The sequence below is a fragment of the Cimex lectularius genome, unplaced genomic scaffold (assembly GCF_000648675.2).
Source record: "Cimex lectularius strain Harlan isolate CLEC.00 unplaced genomic scaffold, Clec_2.1 scaffold113, whole genome shotgun sequence".
Lineage (NCBI taxonomy): Eukaryota > Metazoa > Arthropoda > Insecta > Hemiptera > Cimicidae > Cimex > Cimex lectularius.
The window spans coordinates 480,580-498,124 of NW_019392858.1; the positions used below are offsets into that span (position 1 = coordinate 480,580).

A 17,545-nucleotide genomic window follows, 5' to 3' on the forward strand; every position below is an offset into this window, starting at 1 on the left:
ATATTTTAAAATATTGTGATGTACTGGTTCGTCTGCATCTCTTAACTCTTGCAGTGACGTCATAATAGTACGTCTATTGACGTTTATCGGTTCATAATTGTTACACGATGACGCGTGTCTTATCAGAACCCGTTTCATTTAAAATTTTAAAAAGGGTTAAAACCTTGCTACAATTTTTTTTTTATAAATACTGTGACGTATTAGTTGACATTTGTTCAGTACAGACGAAAGTAATAATCATATAAAGCATACAGGTAAAACAACTGACTGCTGTTTGACCATAGTAAGTCCATTTTTATTGTATAATAAAAATAAACCTGGCCAATCATATATAAGAAAAAATTGTAATGTAGGTTATCTGGATCCAGGAAATAATACGCAATTAGATTTAGATATTGCGTATCGTTGGGACAAATGTGATTATATATTGTCTATCTAATATCAAAAATTTATGACTAAATTTGCAGCTGAATTTCTGAAATTGTATGTTAAAAAGCGCAAATTTTATAATTCTTTTTATTGAGTTCTGTTGGATTTCGCTTTAAATGTAAACCAGAGATTGTGCTTTAAAAAAAAGTATAAATTCTAGGTCTAAACAAATATTTAATAGTAGAGCCAGAATTTTAGTGTTTAATTTATCGGGAACCCGTTGAAGAGTTATACAGGGTACATCAGATCTCCTGCGTCTCTAACTCTTGCAATTTCGTCGTAATAATACGTCTCTTGACGTTTATGGGTTCTTAATTGTAATTCAATGACGCACGTCTTCTCAGAACTAGTTTGTTTAAAATTTTAAAAAGAGCAAAATACGGGCTTAGCCCACTGCGCAAAAAAAATATTTCGCCTCCGTGTCCGGTCCAGGACGAACGGAAGAATTCGAACCAGAAGAAGACCCGTCTTTTTAGGTGTCCGTCCTTGGAAATTTCAATTAATGCAACAAACGTGATTCATCGCCCGTGAATCTTGCATAATACCGACGCCTCCAGTCTTAGGGGTATTATTTCCAGAGATTTTGAACGCGATCGACGACCCGACATAATGTAAATTGTATAGTGCGGATCGAAAAAAACGATTAATTACACCTCGGAGCATTAATTTCACACTCTCCATTGAGCACGGCCCTCCTACTTCTTCATAAATACCTTCTAACACCGTTAGTCTGACAGTAAAATCTACAGCCTCACATCGATTCTACTTGAATTACATTAATTTATCATATACATGAGAGAACGTACATTCAAAAGGGACGCATACATTAAGTATTATAACTAATTCAAAGAACTGGAATTCTGCCAGTAACCTTGCATTATTGCGTCTATTGGAATCCGTTGATGTACGTCACAAACGAAAAGAGTTACCTAATTGTCCATATGACCTTTATAAACGTGTCGCACGGTTTATTAAAAATCGCACAGTGTAGGTGTTATGTCCAAAATTGCTTTTGGTGATACGGACTGATTCAGCAAGGTCAGAATTCGATGACAAAATTTATATAATGACAAAGCATCAAGCCATCGCGAAAATGTCTGTGACAACACACTTCGCTAATTACTAAGGACATACACGGTTCACGGTCCCGCCCATCGGTTTCCGCTACTTCCCCATCGTTACACTTAAATAATGAAAAACGGAGTGGAAAGATTTTACAACTTTAACCTTAAATGTATTGTACAATAGAAAAATTACAAGCAACAGGAATTGGTTTAAAATGACATAATACAAAAAACAATCGAAATATGAAAAATCATACTATGCATAAGCATAGCATTTTATGAGCATTATTAAAGTTTTATCGTGGAAAATCCGCTAATCTCCCACCATATTTAAAGAAATGTATTACTATATATAAATATTTTTTGCATTGTATAAATTCACTTTTTTCCACATCCTACATGTATTTGTTAAATTTAAACAATGTTTGTAAACCCCAGGCCCTGAAGATGATCTCAATAAAGATCGAAACGTTGGCACGATAAAGAAAATGTTTTTCTGAATCCTACATCACACCAGACCGTATCTCACGATTTCCGAATAATTACGTATTTACTTCATAAGTAGTTATTTCGTTTTATTATTATTATCACTGGATAAATATTTAACAAACAAAAAATGCTGAAAAAGGGATAGTTAAACCAACAGAGCTATTTAATGCCGCAATCAGGCTGAATTATGTTCCCAGCATCTGGAAATTTTCAGAAGTCATAATGATTTAAAAAAATGGGAAAACCGGCGAACGAGGTCAAATCATATAGACCAATACCGCTCCTACCGTCAGTCTCTAAGCTTTCGAAAAGTTATTACTAAAAAGAATAAAACGCATTGTAGAAAAAAAGAAAATCATCCCTGACCACCAATTTGGAGTCCGAACAAGACATTCAACGACAAACCAAATTCACCGAGTAACCTACGTAATAGAAAAATCTATTGAAGAAAAACAAATTTGTTCTGCTATCTTCCTAGATGTCTCACAAGCTTTTGACAAGTTCTGGCGTGAAGAACTCATCAATAAACTAAAAGGGAAGCTAACATTGCAGTACATGATATTGTCAGTTGCGACCAAACTGACAGACATTTTAGAGTTAAAAAGAAGATGAGAAGGTAGCATATTAGGTCCACTGCTTTACTTGTTATACAGTAGAAATTTTCCGAAAATAGATGGAGTAAAAAAATTGCCAAGTTGGCAGATGACACAGCGGTGATATCAGTAGGACCGACCATCAACCATTCAACCAAAATCCTTCATAAGGCTTGAATTAAGATAAACGAATGGACAAAAGAAAATAGAGAATCAAGCTCAATCAGCATATATCAGTTTATATAAACTTTACAACCAAAACAGTAGACCATGTTTCGACTCTCAAAATCGATGGAATTAATTATTATAATACAGCGTATATATACAGCGAAACAACTAAATATTTGGGAATGACCTGAATAAACAAAAGGATAGAAATAGGTTTAAGGTATACACAACTATACTGGTTCTCTAACACTTATTTGCCACGCTAGCTGTTCTGGGTTCGAATCCCCTCTTAAAAATTGTATTTCAGATTAATTTGGAAAATGCATTTTAAAGTGGTTCACATCGCCGTGACACCCAACTGGTACGACATAAGCCATCCAGTATGGCCGGAATTACTGTTTTACTTTATTTTAAATATGTTAAGGATGACTTAAAACCGTCAAAATTTTTGAACAACGAAACCGATACAGATTACGCTTAAAAGCAAGGAAGATACTGAAAGTCTTTCAATTCCGTTTCTAAGCACGAGAAATGTAAAGATGGGAATACAGTTTGGTCGCCTTCATGGTACATTAACCGCCAAGAGCACTTCCACTTTTATCCGTAGCAGAACATTTAGGATATTTTACTATGAAATGATTCAGATTCAGCTGGAAAACACTCTTTGAGTAAATTTTCCATTTACAGTAACCTGGTTGTTAGTTTTCAAAATAGTAAAACGACAGAAACTTAATTCCTTACGAGGAAAACTTACTAACTGTCAGTACAGAATATTACGGCATTTGACAAAATTTAACTTCTAACGGAATTGTGCTTTAGTACTGCTTGAAAAATAGTGGAGAAGAGGATAATCCTTCGATCGATTAAGCTATTACCTGTGGATAGCTTATTTATAAGCATATAGCTAATAAGCTATCGAAGCGCCCTGCAGTGATTTGAATTGGAATATTCTTCTTGGCAACACAAAATCTCATATTTTAGTAATAAATAAACAGCGAAAATTGCAGCGCTTGAGCTAAAAAGTGCTGTATAATCAAAAACAAATTTTGAACTAATGAAAAATGCAAATTACACTGATTTGTCAATATAAAATTGAAATCTATAGTGTGAGGCATATCAAAATTGTAAGTAAATGAATATCAAATCAAAAGTGTTAGAATATATATGCCATAACAAACAGAAAAACGAAAAACATGTTTAAAGAAAAAAAATTTCTAGGATAAATTTATAAACAGTGAATTGTTGCATGTTAATATAAATTGGGGGTTCTTTTAGTCAAGAATTTTTCGATTTGAAAATGAAAATCTTTTAGTGGATAGCACAGTAAAATATTATTATATTTTATTATTTTTGGCCGGGGTCCAACAACTATAAAGGCTGTCTATCTCCTCCATAAAAATCGACAGTTGGAGGAGATATTCAAAAAGGTTCGATCCGTTTAAATTTATAACTGGAAAAACCTGATCATGAAACGCATAACGGGAGTTGTAGTAGGTATATGAGTATTGAAACTAAATTTACAGTTGTATAAGAATGTGGCAACGTAGGACTGTGGTTTGGTTGCTTTTTTTTAAGTATGCGAAAGTCGAAGAGCGGACATGTGCTACTGCAACTACCTTCTGGTGGCCGAGAGAGTATATAATAATGTCTTTTAGCGGGAAGTACGACTTTGCCTCATCATCGTGGCTCCTTTAAAGTTAAAACTTTATGAGTTTTATATTATTATTTATATGCGCGTGCCTATAAATTATGCCTAAATATCTCTGAAGACATGGGGACAATGCAGCTGTGGAAATATTACTTTACCCTACGTTAAAGGTTCTTACATAGAAGTTCGAGCACTTGGTCATAGGGTTTTACATGGACGCTGTCAGAGTTACAGGCAGGCCAAAAAGGAACAACCCTCAAGGCTAATTCTATCTGGTACACTGAGATTTCAAAAACAAATTTTCAAAATCAACACTGAGATTGAGTCCTAGGCATAAATCAAAGTCCGTTCAAGAATCAGTTGGAAATTATAATAATTGAACAATGCGCCAAAGAAATAAAAAGGTTTGGAGGATTGACCGTACTCGTGAGTCATGTGAGGTGAAGTCAAAAGTGTTTGGAGTTGCATGGAAGGGACAATAATGTCCTGACACTCGCCTGGGTTCCCGGGCGCTCAGGACACACAGGGGTCGGCGACTAATGACTGATGCATGTATGAATAAGTCTGGCCCCGAACTCTACTTTGGCCTTGCAATTTTCCGCAAAACAGGTCACATTAAAAAAATAGGCGCTTAATGAGTCCGAATCTAGGTGGATCAACATTTGATATGCCAAGAGATAAGTCGAGGACCATACGGTCAACTCTCAAAGGAATTTAGGGTGTAACAAAACTTTAACTTAGTTTCTGGTGAGTTTTCCGACTGGGCACTGTTGCCTAAGAAGGCCGGGTACTCGTGACAGTCATGTGAAGTGAAGTCAAAATGTGTTTGGAGTTGCATGGAAGGGACAATAATGTCCTGACACTCGCCTGGGTTCCAGGGCACTCAGGACACACAGGTTGTCGGCGACTAATGAGCTGTCCATTGACTGGTGCCAGTATGAATACGTCTGACACCGAACTCTACTTTGGCCTAGCAATTTTCCGCAAAACAGGTCACGTTAAAAAAATAGGCGCTTAATGAGTCCGAATCTAGGTGGATCAACACCCCAGGGATTTGATATGTCAAGAGATAAATCGAGGACCATACGGTCAACTAACAAAGGAATTTAGGGTGTAACAAAACTTTAGCTTAGTTTCTGGTAGGTTTTCCGACTGGACACTGTTGCCTATGAAGGCATATACACCGGGTACTCGTGACATTCATGTGAAGTGAAGTCAAAATGTGTTTGGAGTTGCAGGGAAGAGACAATAATGTCCTGACATTCGCCTGGGTTCCCGGACACTCAGGACACACAGGTTGTCGGCGACTAATGAGCTGTCCATTGACTGGTGCCAGTATGAATGCGTTTGGCCCCGAACTCTACTTTGACCTAGCAATTTTCCGCAAAAAAGGTCACATTAAAAAAATAGGCGCTTGATGAGTCCGAATCTAGGTGGATCAACACCCCAGGAATTTGATATGCCAAGAGATAAATCAAGGACCATATGCATAACTCACAAAGGAATTTAGGGTGTAACAAAACTTTAGCTTAGTTTCTGGTAAGTTTTCCGACTGGACACTGTTGCCTAAGAAGGCATATGTACCGGCGGGTAAGGTATATGTAACGGATAGGAGTACTGGCATAAGTGCAGATTTTGCCAACAAGAGACCGCAAAACACATTATATGCTACGATGACATAGAAGTTCCGTCCAGGCATATATTTATGCTATTTGGTGATTAAAAACCGCTAACAGTTCCTACATTAAAAAAAACACTAGCCATGATAAGAAACCGGATTAACAGCCTAAAGCTGACCAGTGAACTCTAACAAAAATAGAGGGGCAGTACAGATGTATTAAGATCGAAGCACAAGTTCAGTGGCTACACATGTATCCCCTATCCCTATCCCCTATGTATGTATGTATGCCTACATAGCTATGTATGAAACATTTTAAAGACAAATTTTGTTGTAAAATATAGCATAAAACATTATGCGCTATGAATTTTACTATGCACACCATAAATAACATTTAAAATAGAACAGAGGTTACTTAATTCATAAATTCCCTTTTTCTATGGTATATAAAATAGAAAAAATGTATATATCATTTGTAGATTAAGTTTTAGTTTAGCCAGATTAACTATAGTTACTTAATGAGAATAGTTAAGAACTATAATATATGCTATTATCAAGGCGCATACATATAAATTTAAAACCAACAATGTATATTATTTAAAAAAATTTAAAAACATAGATCTAGAAATCTTCATAAAACTAACAAAAATTTCTCAAATACGTAACATTTCTCTTTACTCAGCTTTTCACTTGGCAAGGACTTTTTCGATCCTTAAAATCCTAAAAATAACTACTAATAAGTAGGTCATTAATTTCAACATGGATTGAGATTAGCATTTTAAAATAATCGGATCGTCAATAAATGAAACGTTTTTATCCACATAATACATTCTAAATCCGAATATCATTATATATCAAACACCCTGAGTACTTTATTACATTTGAAATTTCTTGTCTATCGGGATCAAAACATTCAACAAAAACACAACAACCGGGCGGCAAATGGGGGTCATGATGTTTTGCACACATTGGTACACACTCAGGAAAACAGAACGGTAGGGTCAGTCACTTGTTGCACACGACTCTAAAACACTCCTTTCCACATTCCATCAACCCGGAACGCAACAAATACGGGTTTATTTGTAAATGTTACAAGTCGGTAATCGATAACTTTCGTTCAGTTTTTTGTTAGGTTGGTTCTTACGGTAATCAAGCGTACGTTGGTTTTTCAACAATTGTTTTAATTCATATGAATAGAAACTAGTATGTACTTTCAAGCTGAAAATTTAGATATTAAGGTAATCTAACCGTCATTTTTAAACTATTCCCGGTCATATATGCAGGATGATTGGCGATAAGTGTCGAAAATTTCAAGTGTTTCTACTCACCATATAAAGCAAAAAAACTTCCTATAAACCCAAATCTCAACGGTAAAGAAGTAATTTCAGGTTTTGGGGTTTTTTCGACTTAAGACCACAAAATTGCTTATAAACTTCAGAATTACTGACTAGAAAAATCTGGTTTGTACCACCTCATAATAATGTTAAATTTACTGCAAGAAAAATTATTTACGAAAAATTTCACAAAAAATTCAGAAGAAACAAAAATGATGAAATTTGGAATTTTCTGGAAAAAATTATGGATTGGTAACTGTTAATAACTACCAACTCCTGGAGGTTTGCAAATTCCCTAAAAAGTTCCCCATTCAATTAGCTTCCAGAGGTGTACCCGCGTGAATTTGGATTGCGCTTCTGTAAGGCCCAAAAATTTTGCATTTTGTTGGGGGAAAAAAAACTGGTGTCGATGAAGGGGCAGGCACAATTTTTCCAGGAAATCCGATGTTCAATTCGATCAGTTTGCTTATGTTGCAGCTGACAGTACCTCAGGGTGAGTGTGTGACGTCTGGAGGTATTCGACCCTCGTGAGGAGGAGTGGATTCGACCGCCTTGCGGCGGGAGTGAACGTGAGCAGGTTTCTTGTTGGTTTCGGGTGATTAAAGATTAAAAACAAATTATGCACGTTTTTGTTTAATAAACCAATTATAGTTAGTTAGATTTCCCTGATGAATTTAGTGTTTTTGAAAATATACAACTCGAGTGGTTGTTTTGATGATCTGTTTATTGTTTATGTAGGCCAAGCAGACACACTGAGAGCGTCAGCACTACTTGCCAAAGCAGCGTTTGTGACCGGTATGTTGAGAATGGTTGCTCCATATTTCCCACATAATTGAAGGATCTCATTCCTTGACTCCATATAGAGAGCGAGTAGGAATGCCACCCAGTATTTAAATTGTGGTTAATCGGCAGCGAATATTTGGTCCGATTTCTGATATATCGGAAACGGCTGTTTTATTATATAAAGTACTTGGCAGATATCTCGTCTTGTGTTTCTTTTTTGTATTGAGAGTGAATGTATTTATAGTGGGATGTGTAGTGTGAGACGACCTACGGCGGAATGTCGAGTACCCCAGACTCTCAGTTAAATTAGTTAGATATAGATAGTAAGTATAAAGGTTGATGCAGGAAGTACTACACCATCTACATTAAATAGTATGTAGGGACAGGGGATAGGGGGCCAAAAGAGGCTTTCTGCACCTGGACCTGAATAGATCTATTGTTATTGCTGTTACTCACTGGCCAGCTTCAGATTGTTAATCAGCCTCATAGCTTTGCCAGCGGCTCCTTAGTGAAGCACCTTGCTTGCGGTTTTTCTTGTCTTAGTTGCAAGAACCTGCACTTATATAGACGTAGTTAGATGTAGATTGACGTTTAGGTTGACGCAGGAATACAAGTTCTACACCATGTAAAATAAGTAAATGGTATGTATGTAAGTAGAAGGGAATATGAGAATGAATTGGTTTACGTTGAAAAAGTGTCTGCCACGAGTCATAAGTCCGATTCTGTAGACGTGTGAATGTATGTACATATGTGCAGCGCTGAGTTTGTATAAATCAGTACTCAATCAAGATGTTGGTTTGTTGATACGTCTTTCAGCAGCCATTGTCCATTAGTATAGAATAGCAACGTTTTTAATTATTTATTTAAAAATAAAAATAGATCGGCATATAAAAGTAGTTCCGATTCGATTTAATCCAAAGATTGTTGTCAGCTTAGAAAGAAATTAGATATTCTCAAAACGTCCTCGTTGTTAATAATGTACTTTTAAGAAGTGACAATTGTAAAAAAAAAAAAAAAAAAAAAAAAAAAAAAAAAAAAAAAAAAAGGATATCTGGACCGGCGTATAATAAGTTAGTTGAATAACTGTGGGTTCGTATTCAGACAAGCTCGTTAAAAACGAACAAATTGCCTTGAGGGATCTGTTCACATGAGAACAGTTGTATCAATCATTACTGACTTTCCTAATTGACGTTCCTTTCCATGAACATCGCACACCTCCGTGGATTTATATGTTACCTCCTTTTTTTATTGTTATACCGTACATTTTTATGTCTTCGAATGAAAATGAAACGACGAATTCAAACGATTCTTTCCTCAATGAACAAAAATACGAGTGTATAATTCGAAAGAAGTTCCCTTCAACCACCCCTTTCAGACAGACGGTTTTCACCCCGTTTGCTCTTTATCTCCGACCCGGGAACGATTTTGTATAATGTTTGACGAGAGTGACGTCCTGTCACTTGGTGCCAATATAACAAAAAATTATTCCATGCATAATTACAAGGACAGGATTTAGGCTATGGTATTTTAATTATACAATGCAAATAGGGGAAAAAAATGACGCCGGGGAGCCCCTTTTGAAGTTAGTATTGTTTTAATATCTCGGCGATCTAGGGTTTACAGCAGACATAACCCAAATTATTATGAATAGCCACGAAAGCCTGACTTGCAAATTTAACGGATTTTCCCACTTTGTCGTCCTTTGTGGGGGATACTTTTTCGCCAGGTCGTTAGGGCACCTTTTTTACGTCATCACCTGCTATACGGCGCCACGGTTATGTGGGGTGGAAGACCGGCAAAACCTAAATGTCCAGGGGTTATTCACAATGTATACACTACCCCTTAACCCTAACACTCAATTTGATGATAAAAGGAAACTATAAAAATTAAAATAAAATCCCTAAACCTTTACAAAGGCCTATATAGCCGTTTATTCCATCAATAAAATATATTGAATCATATATAGAAAGTTTGAATTTTTCCTGCTTATTTCTAAAAAGACATCACTTACTTCATAATATGTAATAGAAGGAAAATCATTTCTACCACAAGGTACTGAAGGAAGGAACGTCTAGTCATAAGTTAAATATCCGTCATGGAGGCTGAAAAGCTTACTCAACTTAAACAAAAACGTTTTGAGAACATGATTTAATGTGAAAGAAATTTGCTGTTCAAATGTAAAAGTATTTTTTGACAATGACAAAACTGTCTGTAGCATGGTAGAATTACAGCGAATTTCATTATTGACTGTTCCATCAACAAGACAATGAGAAGTATTGTATAAAAGGTTTTAATTTTTATTACATTTATTTGGTGGGGGGAACTAAACGTAATATCTCAAGAAAATTATCACAAGCATGACAATGGACAAAGAAATCTTTTATTCTCGTTAAAATAGTTTTGATTTAGAAATTTGTTTTTAACCAAAAATCATGGTGGCAATCAAAAAGACCTTCTGGGACAAAGATAAAATCTATAAAACTTGTAATCGTGCAAAAAATGCCTTTTTTGCCTTAAAAACAAAAATTATCACAGCATAATTGAACGTAGTTTAATAAAGAATAGAAAAACTAAATCGGTTTTTGCTATAGTAAATTTTGGGGTCGAAGAGCTTTCCCATCCGAATCTTATCAATTCTCGACATAATTAATATCGTAGATCGAAGATAGGTTAAAATTAATTTTTTAATTAAGATCAGAACCATACAAAATCCATTTATTTCTCATAGACCCAATATTTAACGAAAATTAAAATCAACTCTGATATTACGAGAGAGAAAAGTCTCTTATACTCGAATATTTTTATAGAATAATAAATTTATGGGAACAAAAGCAAAAAAAAATCTTTTGATATAAACGTGTAAGCTCAAATAAATAATATATATTACACTTAAATAAAGTTAAAACTGATTCTCTTATATGTATTTGTATTTCTGGTTTTTTTTCAACAATTGTCTAAGTTTACACGATAATAAACATAATGGTCATAAATAAGGGTATAGGAATTTTTAAAAGACCTTTCTTCTTTAAAAAAAAAGTAAGGAAGAAGATGCAATTTAAATTGCCAAAAATTGCCAAACAATCAACACCTCAAATCTGAGAAAGTTAAAGCCAAGGATATCATATCAAACACTTTATACACTAGCAAAAATCACAATAAAACTAAGATCTAAAAAAATATGACTTTCGAGTAACTATAGAAAACCTTTATTTAAAATAGATATTTAAAAAAATAAATTGCCGATTAAGTAATAGTAAATAGCGAACCCTTTAGTAGCATTTCGATTTTCTAAATTTTTAATAGATGCAACATATGAGAAATCACTTTATGATAATTAATCATTAATTGTTATACAAATCTCAAAATTTAAAAATAATATTAATATTACTTTTGTCAGTTTAATTTTGGTTAAAGTTGGTCGCATTGATCTGGGATTGGAAGAAAATTGATCCCACTGTGGATCCGTATATGCTCGCTGGTAGCACTAATACAATACGTGTTTTGGCTTCACGCCTTCTTCAGTGTAGACGATCATTATATACAATAATTTTTTTTTATTATATCCATGGTAGTGTTTAATAAAGGACGTTCTTCTTTTATCCAGAATCGACTTTCTTTGTCAGATCACTTATTTATCCCATGTCTATATCACAATGATAGCCGTAGTCAGAGGGAAAGCTGAGGCAAGCGTTTTTAACAATTCGTATTAATATGCAGCGATGGAAACTAAGAGCTACGATTAGTATTGTTGTAATTGTTTACCACTAGTGTACCCACGAGTGTCCTGAGAAGGGCGGTTGATCGGGGTTAGGGGGCGCCTGCTGGCCGGAGAAGTTAAAGTCCAAAGTTCCGTCGAGGGAAAGTTCATGCTTTATCACTTCGTCGACGTTGCAGTCGAAGCCGCCGTGTATCGGCACCGTCTCGATGTTCAGGTTCAGGTCGTCCAACATTGTCGGATTCAGGGCACCCATCAGCTGACCCATCATAGTCGTTGCGCTTTCACCTTCCCCATAGCCCATTCTCTGAAACAAAATCATTTCAAATTTATATTAATTAACAACATTGACAAAAAACAAGTTTTATCGATTGTAGAAAAAAATATTGCATCAGATGTAGAAATCTTCTCTTTTATCGTCTCAGCTTTCAAACCAAATTACAAGAATGTGTAAACTTTTATTCATAGGTTTTTGTTAAGATTGTCAGAAATTTGTTAATTATTTGTTGGTCATTTGTGTTTCACTGTTTTGTCACGTTCACTTGCTCAATGTTTGGATATTTGTTTACTGTTAAAATCAGATATTTAAATAATAAAATATCAACTTTGGACAATATTTATCGAATTTTAACTAATCTGAAAAAAATCTGCTGTAAAAATTAAAAATAGACATATTTCTATCAGCGTAATCTGAGTTCGCTTATTTCTGACCCTAAAGGGCATTCATGCATCTTTCACTCTAATCAACTTGTTTTTCAATTATTCGGGATTTTTAGCCATGACAGCAATTTAAATAGAAAAGTAAATTTGAAAATATAAAGAATTGGGAGAAGTCTCTTTAAAATAGATTATTTTTGCAGGTAAGACGTGTTGATGCAGGAAAATCAACCACTTTTCGGACTGAAAAGTGCATTTTTTTAAATAATGCTTTATATTAAACTACAACCTTTTTTGCAATGAACCGGGCCCTATTCCGAGATTCAAATGATTTTTGAAAGTTGCGAATCAAGTTCTGGTATATCCTGCCTCGATTAACTTACAAATCGTCTTCCTTCCTGTTAAAAACTCTCATCGTTTGTCTCTGGGTCAAAAACTAATTTTACGACTAAAAAATCGTATATTAACTCTGCAAGAAAAAACAGTGTGTAAGGTTTTTATGTAACCGGAAAAATTCGAGCTCTTATCATAAAATCGCTTCCCCTGTAAAGTTGTATTTTTTCTCCTTTCAGTGCACTTTTCTCAAAATCCCTTTATTATACTGAATCGATTTTTGTTTCATTTTATAGAGAAATAATGGGCAACCAATTGTAGTGAGTAATTGTTTAAAAAAAGAGGGAAAAAATAGAAAATGCTGTGTCAAATTTTGCCACGACTTCCTTCACTATTTTTCAAAATCCTAAGGTCAAATTAGTAAGATAATAAAAGAAATTAAATAAAAAATATTGATTGTAATTGACTAAATAGATTTTGAGAAAATGGTATCGAAACGTGAGCATCTTTCCGGCATCTATATAAATAACTGAAATGAAAAATTACTGAAAAATAAAGCGGTAAAGTTGTCGAGTTTGATGCTTAATCAGAACGTACAGACTCTTCTGAAAAATAAATACGTATCAAAAATTAAAATCCATCTTGCATAAAATCTTAAAAAATAAAATAAGAAAAACTCGTTCGTCTGAAAAACGCTGCCCACTCATCCTACATCTCCAACACAAATATTTGCCATAAAATGACTAACAATTGCTAGTTTTAGTAAATGATGAGGACATTTATTTTATTTTCACTGAGACTTTTAAGAAAGACGAGCGTGACGGAAGACTCCCAGACATCCACTGACTATGTTTAAACACATCTGACTAAAAATTGAGCGAGAACGTGCGGTCCAGGATAATCAGAAACGATCAAAAGGTTGACAACTTTACATTGCCCAATGTATATTAACATTTTGATTATCAACCGCGTCTAACCTTAATTTACATCACAAATATTTGACATAAAATGAGCAACGATCGCTAGTTTTAGTAAAATATGTGGAGTGCCCAACTCACTGCATTTCGCTCGACTTTAAAGAATGACGAGAGTGAGGGACGGCACGCAGACACTCACCGAAGATGTGTTGGTACACTAAAATATATAGCGAGAATGAGCAGACCAGGATGATCGGGAATGATTAAACGGACAACTTGGTAATCCCCTAACGGATTTTAGTGTTTTCATAGATAATCTAATAAATTATATCTGATTTTATTTAATGTCTAGAGAAAAAACTTACGCGTAAAACTATATTTTCAATTTACATTAGGAAAACATAAAATATAATACAATGTTGTAATGAGGTGGATGCGTTCTTGGTAGCAAAAAGATTCATGGTTTTGAAATAAATCGAAATTTCTTTGGCCTGTAAAGAAAAACCGGCTACTTTGGAAAATTCTGAATTCTCGGAAATCGTAAATTCAGTTTTTCCTCCGCGGCCACAAGAACGGTGTGGCATTTGGTATAAAAACCCGTTGGCAAACACGGTAAAATACTAGAAAGAAACGGAAACTTACACGGCCTTGAGTGGTTACCGACCGGTGAGGCACATATTTTCTAATCATATCTGATCGCGATTCCTATTAATTATCTCAACACGGATTTTTTATTTTTTTTATTTGAACGTTATAAATTTGTCCTTCCTTAATAAATCTCGGCTAAAGGTTTGTTTACGCTATTAGCTTTTACCACTCAATTTATGTAATACTGTGAACCACATTGAGCTGTGGCTTCAAAAATAGTTTGTTCCCTTTAGCAAGGATAATCCTAACGAGCCTGTGGTTAACAAAAAGCAAAACGAACGATTATTTTATTAACCCTCGGGGGATAAGTATCGATTTCTTCAAAATTATTGAATATTCAATTTCTAAAGGTTCCCAAAAGATCCATTGATCGTCGCATTATGAAACTAAATAAGGTGAAGTTACAGGTCCTCTTTGTTCTCCCTTGTTAAATATTCATACAGTTTACAACTTGAATTGTCTTTCAACAGGTCTGTCTTAATTTCGAGGTTCTGTACTACAACGCATGGAGGTTTTCGGTTATTTTAAAAGATTGCGTTACGAAACAGTTGACAAGGACTTCTATACATGGGAAGAGTAATTAAGCAACTTGACAAATAAGTGCAAAGTAATAAATTTAAGAAAAAACTGAATGAACCACTAACCAAATTTAAGTTCCATCAAAATGTTTCCTTTTTTCATTATTACAATAGTTTATTCGTAAACTGTACATTTGAACATATTACAAATGTGTTCGCACTGTTTTTACGCGGTCACAGCACTACACTATGGTCAGATTGTACCTGAAGGGGACTAGTGAGAATCCAGACAACACTGGCAATCATGTAGGGGATTAAAGGGCAAGTTTCGAGGGTATGGTCTTTCTCGGGATTGTTTGGGCATGTCTTCAACAGCAGGATTGGGATGATCGAAAGGTGGAAATGGTACAGCAGGAAGAGGTAACAGACCTATTGACGAAAGAAGTCTGCAGTACCAGTCCTAAGAAGGTGGGCTTACAAACCGAGTATATTCGAGCACCTCGCAGGCATATAGTGAATCGGACAAAGCAAGGGAGAATGCGAAGACTACGCCTAGCGCGTCCCATTAATGGTGCATATCAGTCGGTGAATAACCTCTCCCGTTCTTATGCGACCTCTGCCTTCCTGTGGCGGCTCTTGTAGGATCCCATCGGATACCGTATTAAAACTGGCATCGCACCTGTTTACCGTAAAAGTAGCAAATATGGACCGGGACGGGTGGATTTATGGCGAGGAGTGTGCGCAAGCCGAAGAGGTTAATTCGCAAACCGCCGGGCCTATCCGAATTATGTTTCCCGAATTACAACAAGGGGGAGGCAGATAACCTTTTCCTTGAATATTCAATTTGGAGAAGGGTACCTGAGTGTAAACAGGCTTGATCCGGGATATGTTGCTCAACCTGAAAAGGTGAGCTCACGTTCTCGGAATTATTCCTCAAGGGGGATTATATAGGGATAGGCTGTCGATAGGTTCGACGCATGAACGGGACTCTCCTTATCCACTCAGAGGATCCGTACCCCTTTTCAATTTGGGGATCACGGAGATATTGAGTGGTACATATAACTCTCGATGTGGGGGCGCAATCTGAAAAGATTAACTTCATATTCGCGGACAATACTTTTCTCAATCTTTTGCCTCCTAAAATACTCCTGAAATACCCCTCCTAACCCTTGGATACAGGGAACGTTTCCAGGCGCATATGTGCAGCCCAGAGAGAGTGGTGCACTCTCCGAAGCACAAGCTGAACTCTTATACTGGTGGAAAAAACCGTCGATTGTGCGATCAGTCTCACAGATGGTGAAACCAGCCCCATCTGGTGTTGTTGTAACGACTTCGGTAGGTAAGCCAGCAGTGTAAATTAAATACAAGGTGGGACTAAGAATGCTCCGTTGGGAGACAGCCGCGTCAAAACATAAACGCAAAATGTATTTACAGGGAAAATCATTAAATAATTACAGGTTGTGTTTATTCAATGTTAAAATCAAAATATAAAATAAATTGAAAGTTTTACCTGTTTAGGTGCGACGGCACATGACGGACAAGGTAAATGCTGCCTGTGCACTGGACAAGGTGCCATGTAAGGTGGTGCAGGACGATAGGGCGGTGGAGGTGGATAGGCGAAACCACTCGACGGTATATCTTGCGGTGTCGGAGTGGCGCCGTTCCCTGCCGCCTGCTGCTGCTGCTGCTGTCCCAGCCTCATGGTCTGTTCCAGGTTTCCAGCCAGCTGTTCTGGGCTGTAGTAGCCCCAGTCGGTGTCAGCCGCCGGGATCGGCGACAGCCGACCGCATGAGGATGCGTTCGAGGAGGCCCTCGGCCGAAAATCAGGGCTACGAAACAAAATTTAAATTAATTCAGTATTACACATGTGTGAAACATAAAACAAGAAAGAATATAATAATCTAGTTCAAGATGGCTGGTTAATCATCCTCCTACAAGTATTCAAAACAAGAAAATTCTCTAGTATGTTGGTTTGCTAGTAAAGCATAATGGGCTTTCCTGGCCGTGCTTTAAGGCCGGATTGCCTTCTTTCACAAAGACACATTGTTATAAAATTCGGCAATTTAAGGACACTAGGTGATTTTGCGTCGAATTAAATTTAAGGTGGGTTAATGGTACATTAGTTTTAATTCGAAATTATGAACAACGGCTCCGTCTTGCCTCTCCCTGCATAAATCCCGAAATGGCGTCATATAGCCATAGCATTTTTTCTAAAATGTTATATTTTTTGAAAAGATTCTTTTTAGAGATTTTGCCTAGCAACCAAAGGGACGACGAATTACAAATACTAGTCAAAAGATAGGCAAAACAGTTGGGTAATTGAAATGAAGCATAATAATATTGATTTATATAAAAACTGCATTAATCCACAAGGATTGTACCAACGTAAATAACAGATGTAATTAACCTAACAGTACTAATACCAATTGCGTTAAAATAAAAAAAGAAATAGTCAGTTTAATCACCATAACCTACTTTATTAATTGCAATTAATGGTAAGATAAGTACTAAAGGTACTGTAGAAATATGAAATTATGGTTAAACTAATCGTATAGTGTTTAAGCGTTTGTCAACACATAAATTGTATCAACAAATTCTGTGACATGTTTTAAATTGCATTGTACTCAGTTT

General features: G+C 35.8%; 1 protein-coding gene across 4 annotated transcripts in view; it reads right to left on the minus strand.

Annotated features, from left to right (window-relative positions):
• The window catches only part of LOC106669476 (forkhead box protein O), a 163,831-nt gene that overhangs the window by 16,570 nt on the left and 129,716 nt on the right, over positions 1-17,545 (minus strand). For 2 of the 4 annotated variants that reach the window (XM_014398980.2, XM_024228752.1), the window contains exons 3-4: positions 16,425-16,743; positions 11,900-12,148 (exon numbers count right to left, since the gene is read on the minus strand). In XM_014398980.2, the coding sequence (XP_014254466.1) occupies positions 11,900-12,148; positions 16,425-16,743 (568 nt within the window). Of the gene's footprint in view, positions 1-11,888; positions 12,149-16,424; positions 16,744-17,545 lie in introns of all 4 variants that reach the window. The other 2 variants (XM_014398981.2, XM_014398982.2) reach the window with 2 other exon arrangements.